This window comes from Musa acuminata, chromosome BXJ3-9 (genome assembly GCF_036884655.1).
Source record: "Musa acuminata AAA Group cultivar baxijiao chromosome BXJ3-9, Cavendish_Baxijiao_AAA, whole genome shotgun sequence".
Lineage (NCBI taxonomy): Eukaryota > Viridiplantae > Streptophyta > Magnoliopsida > Zingiberales > Musaceae > Musa > Musa acuminata.
In genome coordinates this window covers 12547632-12560978 of record NC_088357.1, presented here as the reverse complement: position 1 = coordinate 12560978, position 13347 = coordinate 12547632, and the positions used below count along the sequence as shown (strand labels likewise).

General features: G+C 36.5%; 1 protein-coding gene across 9 annotated transcripts; it reads left to right on the top strand.

The window, feature by feature from the left end:
* Positions 1-1032: 1032 nt before the first annotated feature.
* LOC135583929 (U11/U12 small nuclear ribonucleoprotein 65 kDa protein-like) lies at positions 1033-12715 on the top strand. 9 transcript variants are annotated; one of them, XR_010501387.1, is made up of 15 exons: positions 1033-1376; positions 4480-4551; positions 4750-4965; positions 5672-5753; positions 5865-6050; positions 6145-6294; positions 6374-6544; positions 7718-7805; positions 7973-8031; positions 9110-9175; positions 9519-9613; positions 9759-9883; positions 10105-10203; positions 10848-10905; positions 12084-12715. XR_010501387.1 is itself a non-coding variant. In XM_065168528.1 (12 exons), exons 1-11 carry the CDS (start codon positions 1141-1143, stop codon positions 9600-9602), a joined length of 1410 nt encoding a protein of 469 aa, XP_065024600.1. In that variant the 5' UTR covers positions 1033-1140; the 3' UTR covers positions 9603-9613; positions 12084-12715. The 9 variants fall into 9 exon arrangements, 2 of the variants coding, with proteins under 2 accessions (XP_065024600.1, XP_065024601.1); XR_010501388.1 differs by lacking the exon at positions 10105-10203; XR_010501386.1 differs by lacking the exon at positions 10848-10905.
* Positions 12716-13347: the final 632 nt, after the last annotated feature.

Here is a 13347-nt window from a genome sequence, read left to right as displayed (position 1 = left end):
AATACTTAAAATAATTGATGATTTATAAGTAGATCTGATACAATCAAACAATAAAAAACCTTTGTGTTGGTCTTTCTGCTCAGTCTCCGATGGTGTGGAAGCAAGCAAAAAATTGCTTTTCCCTGTGCTTGCATGTTTGCCCAACAACTCCATTCTATGGGAGAATGCATAGAACGGTGACAGAGTGGCTGTGAGAGGGACACCTTTGTGTTGGCCAACCATTCATTAGTTCTTGGTAAGGTGGGACTAGTTTTGAGCGGTGGACTATCATATCATGGTCATGTCAAGTGGAAGTTGATTTGTTCGGGGTAGCAATTTTGTAGGGTTGACATGGAGATGACTTGATGATTAGAAATTAAGTTAGGCATGCAGTTGTAGCCAATTAATGCACATCTACTTTGGATTTTGGTTAGATCGCAAGAACAGTATAAGAAAGAACAAAGATTTGAGCAGTATCTCACTCACCTATCGTTACTGGAAACAATGAAACAGTTAAAAAAGGTCGACTTGCATTGACTATGCTTGAAACATTAATTTTTTTTTGTTTAACTTGAAATATTATTTTATATAGCTTTATCCATATAATCGACTTCAAATAGTTGGTACATTATGATTTATCATTCAACAAATTAGGAAGAAAAACTCACCTAATTTGCCCCCATCCAATTCATTCTCATCCCACTGGATTATATACAAAATATCATTTATGTTGTCTGATGCGACCTGAATTAGTCATATAATTTTTCTAACTAGCATATATATATATATATATATGTATATTTATTTATATGTGTGCTTGAGAATCATATTGATTATTTTCAGGATGTTAATGAATTATCTTAATCAGATCCCATGGATTCAACATCAAGTATCTTACAATGGTCAAACCAGATACAGGGCCGGTCAATGTGGGCCTTAGCGGACCGAGATGGAGCAATTTGGACTTCGGCCCATTAATTGATGGACATTGGCTGATTCTCTACTTTTACTACCCACGATAAATCACGTGCAATGCATCCCTCTCACCCGGAGTCCAGACACCGCCCTGTTGACTTCACCTCCGCCTCTCTTGTCCGGGCTACAGTTGAAGTTGAAGCCCTAGAAGACGAAGAATTAGAAGCGGAGCCATTCGTCGGGCGAATGTCGAGAACCTTCCATCATACCCCTCCGCCACCGCCGCCTCATGAACCACGGATGGTGCCGCCTCCGCCGCCGAACTCGGTGCCCGCAGCCGAGGGCTCCTCGGGTGGTGCTGGGGTCGCGGCGGCTGCGACCATTCTGGTCCGGCATCTACCGGAAGCGATGCCTTATGACGTGCTTTCTCGCCTCTTTTCTCACTACGGCGCTTCCTCCGTCCGCCCTTGCGCTGGTGGGAGGTAATTTCTGCCCCGGTTCCCCTCGTTTCCTCCGTATCTTTGGTCCTTTACGTGTGATGTTGATCTGGGAAAATCCGAAGCTCATAATGTCTGATTTCTCGGCTGAGCTTGTCATTTTGAGGACTTTTGGGTTCGTTTGTTGTGTTCTTGATAATAGACATCTGTGGGCTGTTCTTGACGCTCGTCGATTTGGTCTTAGATGATCTGAAAGAGGAACTTCTCAAAAGAGAACGGAATTAGTTTATATCCCGCAGCCGAGGGCCCCTGGGGTGGCAGCGGCGACCCTTCTGGTCCGGCATCTGCCGGAAGCATTACCTCACGACGTGCTCTCTCCCCTCTTTTCTCACTACGGCGCTTCCTCCGTCCGCCCCATGCGCTTGTGGGAGGTCATATCTGCCCAGGTTCCCCTCGTTTACTCCGTGTCTTTGATCCCTTACGTGTGATGTTGATCTGGGAAAATCAAAAGCCCATAATGTCTGATTTCTCGTCTGAGATTATGACTTGATGGACTTTTGGGTTCGTATGTTGTGTTCTTGATAATAGACATCTGTGGGTTGTTCCTGACTCTTTGTCTTTTTGGTCGTAGATGATCTGAAATAGGAAACTCTCAAAAGATGACGGAATTAGTTTGTTTGTTTGCTTCTAGGAAGCAATAGGTTTGTGTTTCTATAAAGAAGCAGTATTTCTATATGTGGACTTCTGCTCATCTCCTGCCAGTTTCTTGGTAATTTTTTTTAATAAAATTAGTCTCACAAATTTGTGTTTAGGTTTACTAGTCATTTCAAAGATATTAAGGATGACAGGTTGTGCACGGATCAAGAAGAGCAATAAGCTTATATGATTTCATGTTTGGAATGGGATCAGTATTGTCTTCCAAAATGGAATGATCCTTACACATTATTTTTCATTTAGAATCTGCATAAGAGAGCATATATTATGGAACTTAGTGTGCCGGGAAGTGACTGGTGGAACAATAAGGAACATAGTAATCACTTTTGAGAAGCTGGGATTCTAAACGGTAATAGGCTTATACAAGAGTATACTAGTTAATGCCTCTCTCTCTCTCTCTCTGTCTCTTCATCTAGTGATTGATGCACCAATTGCATCTATTTGTAGTGGGCATTTTTAACTCAAGCTATTCGTAGGTAGGGAAGATAATTTCGACTTGTGTGAAGGGTGTTTATGAATTTAAATGTCAGGAAAATAATTAAATACAATTTTTGTTTAGCTACTTTTGCAGTAGACTGAGACCTACTTTAAATACCAAACTGTTGTGACCTATATAATAGTATTAATAAGAAAGAATTAACTAATATTGCAATTTCTAAAGTTTGAAACCTTGAGTTCCAACCTGTCCTCGGACTCAGAATGTCTAGTTACATGTCTGTCGTGTTTGCATATTCTTTTGTTACTACTGATAGGGAATGATCATTCTCACCTGTGAATTTGTACAAGCCTGTGCCAGTAGAAGGACACAGGATAAGACCTATACATAGGAGATTCAGTGATTATCTATCCTACATGTTTGTTGGATAATATTTTGGTGACTTGAGAAGTGACAGGACCACAAACAGAAATACAGCTGGAGCAAGAATAGTATGACTTTGGTGCTGTTTGGAACATGAGAGAGGATTGCTAGTTTGGAATGATTTGGTGCTGGACTTGCATATGTCCATGACTGTGGTTGTTGAATTGCTAGTTTAGGAATGATTTGAATCATTTGATGCTGGATATGTCTATAACCGTGGTAATCAAATCTTCAATGATCAATGTTTTAAACTTAATGGTTATCAGTGCTACAGATAATGTAAGAATTTTAATGGTACATATGCGTGAAGCTACAATCCAGGTTATCAGTGCTACAGATAATGTAAGAATTTTAATGGTACATATGCGTGAAGCTACAATCCAGGTTATCAGTGCTACAGATAATGTAAGAATTTTAATGGTACATATGCGTGAAGTTACAATCCATAATTTGTTTTACATGAGAGGGGCACAATATTCTTACATGAGGCAACTATTATGAACTGAGACATAATATGATTGCAATTATTTTGTTTTAGGGAGTTACCAAGTGAACCAGGTATCAGAAAATCGTCCATGGATTCCTCTTTTTCAGTCTCCTAATTAAACACAACTGGGTTCTGTTTCATTATTGTCTCCAAATTTTTTTGTCAAAGAGGTCATCTAATTCTTTTTTTTCCTTTTGAATGTCATTTCTGTGTTTCTGCCACCCAGCAGCAGTATATTAGATTACCGAATAAGATCTTTAAAAATATTGTTCTTGTTTGTGATATTTAAAATTATCAAGTAAATTGTCGGCCTTTTACCAATTTATGTTCATGGAAGTGGCTGATGAAGACAGGTTGTCTTGAAAAACGTAGTTGGCTGCAGTTTTCTTGCAAGGTGATGTACCAACTTTAGAATATCTCTATCTGCTCAACCACTTGGTGGTGCTTCTAAAACATTATTTATCTTTATCTGATTTTACCAGAAAATATCTTTACTCCTATCTAATTAATATTTTCAAACAAATTGATGTTTCCAAATAATGGGAATCTGCTTCATAACTTTTTCTATAAGAAAGGGATATTGGATTTATATATTTCCAAAGTTTATGCTTGTATATTGTATATGGAACCAACGATAAAGCAAGAGACTGTTAATCAGAAAGGATACAAGAGGCTGGAATTAGAGGGATCTTTTCATTTATGATGGAAGTAAAACTGGTTGAGCACAATTACTTGCGGACTCCTGAGATCATGCAAGGACTTCTTGAATTGAGAGCTCTTTCATTCACCAAATGAGCCAACTTTTGTGGATGACCAAAGAAAAAAAAGAATGCTCCTTTGTCTCGTTAAAATAGTTGATAAATGATTCTTTTATATCTTTAAGCTTTATTATTTTTTCTCAAAAGCTGCAAACTATTTTGACTTGAATGCAGTTAATATGCCTTCTTACTGAAACTGACCTATTTTTATCGTTCACATTAGTTAGCATAACTGCTCATTCGAAAATATAAGTCCTATTAAGTGTATCCACTTTACCACACGTTCCTTTTCCTTTGGTGAAGTTCCTTTTAAACTTTTTCTGTTTGTAGGCTAAGGAATTGCGCTTTTGTGGATTTCAAGGACGAAGCGCTGGCTGCTCAAGCACAATCACAATTGAACAGGTGGATCCTCTTAACTAATTTGTTGTTGGTGATCCTTGTTAATCTTATTTCTTTTTGACATTTTGGGCCTTGAAGAAGTAGCGCTTCTGCTTTCTGCTTCATTTTTCTAAAATCAAACTCATGTTTTTCCTCTACCTCTCTAACTTTTCCTTTTTGATTGCTCTGTCTCTCCTATTGTTGTTGGGTGGACTTTTTCAGGTTGAGATTCCTTGGAAAAGTCTTAACAGTCGAGAGAGCAGGCAGGGCTAATTTGAAGAATGCCGATCAACAAAATGAATGTCAGTCAGCAAAGGATTCAGCATCTGCAAAAACATCCCATCTAAATGAATCTTTGGTAACACAAAAGAACTCATCTACTGGTGAACCGATTGCTCCTAGGCTGGGTGTGGATTATCCTTTTCCACCAAATCTCGAGTATGATGTTCATGATTAAAAGTCTGTTATCCTATGTAACTCATTAGTTGCTTAATGTGTTTTTTTTGTTTAATTTCATAATCTAAAAGTTAGTGTTGAATATCATTGAGTTTTAGATTGGGAGGGTTAAATTGAAAAGGTAAGAAAGTGGGAGGTAATGTGGAAGTAGGTTACCTAAGATACATATCTTATGTTGAGATTGACATTTCCTTATCCATCCACGATTTGGCTCGCTGACATTGGTGGCCTCGCTCGAGTTTTCCTTGAATGCTCTTTTGTCCTGCACATGATTACTCTTGCTAGATTTATATCTCAAGTTCTAGCTATTGCTTTGATCATGACTTTTCCTATATGATTCATGATTGAATGACATACTATGATGTCCCTTGCTGTGGTTGAGTTTTTGTAAATTAAAAATAGGGCATATTGTTTATGAAATATAATGACTTTCTCATGTTTCTTCCTGTATCATCATTTCTACAAGAATTTAAAACCATTAGGTCTTTTGTTGTATTCTTTTAGCAGTCATTACAAATGCAACTATATATGTTAGATAGTAGCATCTAGCTCATCATATGGTTTAGTAATTTAAAATAAACCCACAATATTCTTGACACTGCAACAATATAAAACTTTCCAGTTTTCTCTGGATATAACATGTTTTCCTCTTTAAAATCTGTTTATCAATTGTGTGTCTGTTTTGTAGGTATGCATATCCACCACCTGACGGGAATATATTGACCAATATGGTCAACGCCCTTATTGCTGTTCCTCGTTTTTATATTCAGGTTGGAATGGTCTCTGACATTTTCAATTTTTCCACCACATATTGATTAGAATTTACAGAAATTTACAGATTTATCAAATTATAGATTCTTTCACCATAATTCTTTTTCCAGGTTTTGCATTTGATGAACAAAATGAATATTCCAGCTCCATTTCGCATGGCATTGCCTACTCCACCCTTACCACCCCCAGTTCCTGCTGCTGCTCCTCCACCACCTCCACCGCCTCCTACTACAACATCGCCAAAACCAAATCTGAATGATCTCTCCAGTGATGAGTCTGAGATGGAATCATCAGAAGTAGTCATTTACTTTTAGTTTCTTCTACCATAATGGTGCAAGAATTCTACTTAACCACTGGCTATCCTATTGTCATTATGTTTCCTTTTCCTAGGAAGATGCTGAGAGTGGTCGCAATCGAAAGCGTATGAGACGAGAAGTAATTGTCGGTCCTGCAGTTGATAAAGGTGTAGCACATGAAGACGTTGGATTAAAACCCGTTTCCTTGGTTCCAGTTATTAGAAAGAAAAATCCTGTTTTGCAGGTTCTTGTTCTTGTGACAATACACATGCTTCTCAATACTATACTTAGGTGGGCATGATGAAACATTAGACTGATTGCAGATTAAGGTTACCCCTAAGCCAACAACTAAGGAGACTACAGATTATAGTGGCAGCACAAAGGAACCAGACTCAGCTAATCAGGTTTTGGAGCAAAAAGTTTTTGCATTACCACAAGAGATAGAGAGTGGGAAATTGCCTCCAGAGGAGATATTATCTCTTCCCATGTTCAAGGTACCACAACCTTCTCTATTTTTGACACTATTCTGCATGTAGGTATTTGAATTAACGACCCAGCCACTTGAAAAGGAAAATAAAAGCAAATTGAGTTCAGTGTGAGACAATCATCCCCACAATGTTGCTTCATCTACTCGTGTTTGGTCTATTGGATGTCCAAAATTATTGCATTTTGCGATTTTGGTATTGATTAAGAAACCAGCATATTAGTTCTGGTCTTCTGTTGAATTTTAAGACAGCTGTTCCGACTGGCCAGTTGCATGCTCATCCTATATATGGCATGAGTAGCACTTCTGATGATTACCCATTTACTCATCTGAGCATTATCCCTCTTATGTTGTAAAACAAATCTACAATGATTAGCAAATTGTTATTATGTCAGAGAGGACAAAGAGGGTTTGCTTTGTTTTCATATGCAGTTAGGTTATTTTGTCTTTTCATCCCAATTAGGCTGTAAGATCTCTAAGTTGAATTTGGTAAAACCAGCTTTTGTTTCTAACCATATTACTATCCTGATAAATTCTCCCTATTCTTTTAACAACCTGTGTTAGTGTACTCCCTTTTTTCAATTCATTTTGGAACCATGCATGATGATCACATGCATCTTATTCTAATTTGTATTTTTGATCTTCAATAGTCCTTAGTTTTCATTTTTTTGGTTAAATTCCTTGTTTCATAAGTGCTTATTGTTATTTTAAGTTTTTTTTATAAGTGCTACTATCTATTGCAGATATGCTTTTTAATACTGTGTTTGGGTATTTGTACGAGTACTCCTATGGCATTCACAATGAAGCAGAGAAACATGTAGGCTATTGATTGTATTACTTTTGTCATTTCAACTAGAAGCATGCTATGGCCTGAAATAATTGACTGGATTTTAAGCACAAACTTAATAAAGATGTGAAGGCACTCTCACTTAATGAATCCTATTGTGCATTTGTGCTTAAAGGGGCCAATTCTTGCTTTTTCTTTTATTGGTTTAATGTCTTTGTAATGGATTCTTACATTGTTATTCCTTTGGATTCTCCACCTTTGTAAACTTGATGAAAATTCAATTTGTATTTGGTTGCTAGGATGAGTGTATCTTGAATGAATGAAGGCAGCATCCTATTTAGACCACAATTCTTTTGCATGTTTTGATTCATATAATAATTTGCTTCAATCATGCAGAACTATTCTCCTGGAAATCCTGCAAATGTCTTGTACATCAAAAACTTGTCAAAAGACGTGGTTGTTGATGACTTCTACTATATATTTGGTAAGCTGTCAGTAAAATTGAAGCAACTTGGATATTAAGGAGGATTCCTTACCATTTCCTTTTCCATTTCACATCAGAGAACCTTTTTAGGTATTTGTGAATCTAGCTTCATCATATTTCATAGTCACATGGCTAATATGTATTTGTCACTTACCAAATCTTTGCAGGGTCACTTTTTGAAAGTATTGAAGGTGCTAGAGCTGGTCTCAATATTAAGTTAATGCAGGTCAGAGTCATATGTATATGTGCATATTTCTTTTGATAACATGAACTTTTCAATCTTTTGGTTCTATGGTTTCATCCCAAATATTTATCAAGATCAAGATCTGGACATTTATCTTGCTTCTTTTTCTTTATACCCTTTTTGGTCAACCTTACTGAAATTTGGAAAGATGGTGGTGCATTTGTGCTTTTGTTATTCTTTATGGGATAGGGACATGCTGGTCCTGTTTGCTATTGCAATTTGTTGTTTAACAACATCAGGAAACACAAAAATGGCATACTAGAAATGGAACTAAAACACAAACGCGGAGATTCAATTCTTATATTTTTGTTGTGGTTGGAACTTGGAATCAAGGATGATAATCAGGTTTTGATAGGTTCCTAAATCCTGAGTGTTTGATGAGTACACATGATGCTGAACTTCAAATGCTGTTCTGCATAAGTGCAGATTCTGATTCGTGATTGTAGAATGATTTTATAAATTAGCGAATTGGCAGTGGTAAGAGAAGTACTGGTTTGGAAATTATTATCCTAGTAACCTACTTGGTTTCTATACTGTAGAAATCAAGTGATGGAAAGTGTTGCACATTAAAATTCTAATATGATTGGAATAAATATGTTTAAAGACCAAAAGAAATAATTATGCCCTTGTACCAGACAGATTTGCATCTTGATTATTTTCTTGCAGTGAAAAGGCATGCACTATAGTTTTTCTAAAGTGAGCATAGGGTTCTGTTGAGGTTTTTGCATTATATTACATCAGCACTTCCCTAGTTACCATTATGGTTTGAACTTTGAAGTCTTCATACCACATAATAGGGTGGAATATGGTGATAACATAGATATCATGCATTTCTTAACGTAGGAGCATCATGAACTTCTTTGCGAACGTTGGTCTGTTATACTTGTAGCTAGTCATATCAATTGTTACTATACTGCATCAAGCAGAATTTCTTTTTTGTTCATTCATGTTGTTTGATTTATTGTTAACCATTAATGCTCAGATACGAGTTTGACAATGTTGAGGTGTTATAAATTTAGGTTATTTGTTCCTTACGTTTAAAATGATGTTTGTATAACAGGAAGGGCGAATGAGGGGTCAAGCATTCGTGACATTTCCATCTGTAGATCTTGCTCAGAATGCATTGGTGCGTACCTATGACACTATATGTCCGTTCTGCAGCCAAATTAATTGTTATGTATTTGTTCTATTGGTCATCTATCTCATGTTGCCTCTTTTGTCAGTGTTACTCTTATGGTTACAAGTGTTGCTAGTAGTCTACTGATAGTTTCGATTTTTTGGTGCTGAATTCTAGATATTGTGGGGAATAAAACTGCAATATAGACATGCATTATGGTATTTAGACCAATTATATAAAATGATACAGAGAATTTGCCAGGAAATGTTCCAGTTCCTATAAACTCCAATTTCTTGTTTTAATCCATGAGATATACGATATCTTGATCTAAAATTATTCTACTATGGTGCAGAATCTAGTTAATGGATACATGTTCAAAGGAAAACCAATAATCATTCAGTTTGGTCGTAATCCTGCTGCTGGCAAAGGAAATTAAATCAAAGCACTGTAAGCCTAAGTGTCCTTATTGTTTTATTTAACTAGTTGAGTTATTCGTGTCCTTGCAATATCAATTCTAAATTCTAATTCTTCAAGTATGTAGACACTTGCACATGAAGGTTATGAACTTTAATTTCCTACTATTTTCTCTCAGACATGAGGGTTCCACTTCGCATTCTAGCACAATCTCAATACTGTTATAGGAGAGCTGCTGAAGGATGAAATGTTATTGAACTTAATATTCATTAAACATGCTCAATGGTCAGGTGGTTGTTGAAGGTTGGTTATCTTATTTTTTCTTAGAACTGGCTAAGAGAAAATACTGCAGTATTGCTGTGTCATTATTTTTGCTACATGTGTTTTTGAGCTCCTCTATTTCTAGTCCTACCAGCAGATGTTTAAAAATGAATCACCAGCGTAACCACTAGACTCCATTTAAAACTTGTGACAACCACTCCGATCTTTCAAACATACTGGTTCTTTGATGGTAATTTCTGCAGACCGGTTCTGTGGCAGCTGACATGAGACCTAGAGCAGAATGTCACATAGATATGTTCTTGACATGGAATTTTGCCAGGTCGAGCAATTTGATGGCTCAGGTTTGTACTGCTAGCGCATACAGTCTTTGCCAACTTGAAGTTATAAACTGATGGCATATACGTTTCCTAGCGTGGAGCTTTGCACTTGTTTCAATTCTTCCACATGCTCTGACAAACTGTATCTGGCAATCAACTATTACACCACTCTGATCTTTCATATGTGCTGGTTCTTTGGTGCTAGTGTGCAGACCAGGTCTGCAGTAGTTGATAGAAGATCTAGAGGCGAATGTCCTTGGCATGGCATTGTCCCAAGTGCGAGCACTTTGATGACTCGAGTAGCACCATTAGCACATTTGAGTCTTAATATGAAGTCTAGAGCAATGGGCATAATCATTTTCTGTCATGGAGCTTTTGTAGTCACTTGGACCTGTCCTTGTAGAGTCCTTCCACATGCTTTGACTAACCAGAATTATCCATGGTTGCATATTGTAGTTACTCAACTCACGACAGTCTGCTTAATATAAGATTAGACTTCCTACCTTAGAGTGCAATATGCTAGAGGCTATTCATTTTGTCTAGTAGTCTTGCTTCAGATCAGTGCTTCTTTTCCTGGTATCTCTGAGCAGTATATTTCATCACTTCCCAACTTTAGTAATTGGAAGTTGGAACTGACTAGATCTCCTTTTGAATTGTCTTTGAAAAAGAGAATTTGGAATTTGGAGACGATCTGAGAAATTCGAGCATTTAGGAAAATTCTTGTGGGTAAGTACAAAAGCTTGTATATTGAAGGTGTCATTGACCTTATTAAGAACCTTTGACATATGTGCATTATTTATTCAAATCAATTTCTACAAATTCAGCAACTTTATTATTCACTTTTGTAGTCCTAGTTTCTTTTGATGGAGACTTTTCTCCTCCCTCTATTTGTCTTTGAAATATTAATGCATGAACTTGTTCCACATGATTTTGCACTTGTTTATGCTAACCTGTGTTTGTGAGTCAAACCAAGGATTCAAATACCAAAACAGTATGCAGTATAGACTAATATTTAAATCCTTGATTTAGAATACTAATCAGTGTGTGCACTAAGTTCTGTATCCCTTTGTTTTTCTGAGTCCTGCAAACCTTTGGCACACTATCATGGGATTCTCACGCACGACATTGGGCAATCGACTGCAAACTGATGCCTTTGGATGTCACTTTTTTTCCCCAATGTTATATATTGTATGGTTTTTTAATAATGAAGATTAACTCAATTTCTAACTTGTTTGTCATTTGGAAGAGATGTGTTTCCACTTGAACGTGTAACATGGGTGGAATCTACAAGGTCTCTTCCACTTGAAAATCGTTTGAATTATTTTGCTCAATGTATTTTGATTTTCTAGTTAGGTATCATCAGTGTCTGTTGCCTCTCTGAAATCAAATTTTCTTTGTTCTTTTGTTGAAGATTTACATTTTGGAATCCACTGCTCTTTTGTATTTTCATTTTCGTACGAGTCCTAGAAATGCAGTTTTTTAGGAATATCAGTTTCTTGGATACTTTATTTTTGCCTTAGATCAGTTATTGCTGCTAATTGTTCTGTGCTTGCTTATATTAGTTAGTCAAAATGAGCTTGTTGACTGATCCTCAAGGTGCTGAGTTCTAGTTATTTTATTACATGGGAAGCAAGATAGTGTACCACAAAGAAGTGTATATATAAGTGATAAGGCATTGTAAAATGGAATACTGACAGCTAGCTACTCTCAGGTTCATCTCATTGTGTATTTATATGCAAAGAATAATAAGTTCTATTAATACTATCATATTTGTTTTATGGATAAGAAAATTTATTGTCATTATTGTTGCTCATCTGTTGTATAATCTAACACACTAATTGTTTATTTTGGTCTGTATGAATCTATTGTTGTTAACCACATCCTTTGTTTTCATGAAAATACAGGCTGATCCCAAAGAAGGCATGAACGAACTGCACCTGTTTTCACAAGTCAAATTTTGTAAAAGAAAATAGTCATACTGAGTGTTGCTGTGCCAACTACATTGCAGCCCTCGAGTGCTTATCATGTTCTTTTCTTAGGTTGACAGAATAATTGGAATACAGAAGGAAAAGATGCACATTGGAATTATCTGCTCTATCAGGAAGATGGTCTTCGTGTAGATAAATCATATCAAGTTCGTTACTAATCTCGCAGCAAGCGAGTGGATTATTTGTGTGGCTTCCTAATGTGTTACCAACTGACAGCAAACTGTAACTTATTTTGTAGGCGGTACCAGTCGAGTTTCTTGATGGGAAAGTCATATCCTTGCTAGTGTACATTATGTTGCCAGTGAACCTATAAGGAGTAATTTTCTCTGGGCTGTATTTTTTTTAGGTTCACTAGGATTCTTAGAGGTTGGAACTAACAGGTATCTTTCTATGGGATCACCCGTCAATCTATTTGTGGTGCAAGATTTGGTAGAAAAGGAGTAGTGTGTACTCTCCTTCATATAGTAATCAAAGGCCAAGGAGTCGTTCTCTGTACTGATGAGAATTTTACTCTTATGAAAAATTGTCTCGTGGAACAAATTGGATTATTTCTTGAGTGTACCAATTAAAGTAGTACCTCTCTCATTTGAGTGTTTGGCACGCGAGGCTTATTCAGACAATGGAAGAAGCGGAAGCGCGTATGCCATTAGAAATCATTTGTGTGCTAATTTGTCTTCTTTGTTTTTAACTAAACAATCCCATTTTCACTACTTGCTTGACTTTCTCTTATTTGTTTTTTCACTAAACAAGAGAATATATGTATATGTTGCATTCTATATAAGAGGAAAGCAAAATTATATATTTTTATCAGTTGGCTTTTTTGCTTTTGCCCTTTTTTTTTGTGTGGTTAAACTACCTCTTTAACTTTTATGAATTTAGAAATGGCAGCAGATTAGGTATTACCAAATTTCAGTGAAACCCCAATCATCTCAATCCTGACTAATATCTATTCCCGGTTCTTGAATCCGAACTTTGATATCTATTTTTCTGTCTAAATCCATATCCAAATTGAATTTACGTAGATTCTTTTTTTTTAAGAATCTTGTGTTTAATTAAAGGTCATGAAGGCAATAAAAAAATAAAATTATTAGGAAAAATGAGAGCAACATTACTTCCCCGGACATGAGGGGAGTTGCTTAAGCAAAATTGGCAAGAGCATGTGTCATAATAGTTACATTTC

Coding starts and splice junctions, on each gene's coding strand:
- LOC135583929 (XM_065168528.1), top strand. CDS start 1,141: ATGTCGAGAACCTTCCATCATACCCCTCCGCCACCGCCGCCTCATGAA. Junction 4,966..5,671: donor CCTTTTCCACCAAATCTCGA/GTATGATGTTCA, acceptor TCTGTTTTGTAG/GTATGCATATCCACCACCTG. Junction 6,295..6,373: donor AGAAAAATCCTGTTTTGCAG/GTTCTTGTTCTT, acceptor GACTGATTGCAG/ATTAAGGTTACCCCTAAGCC.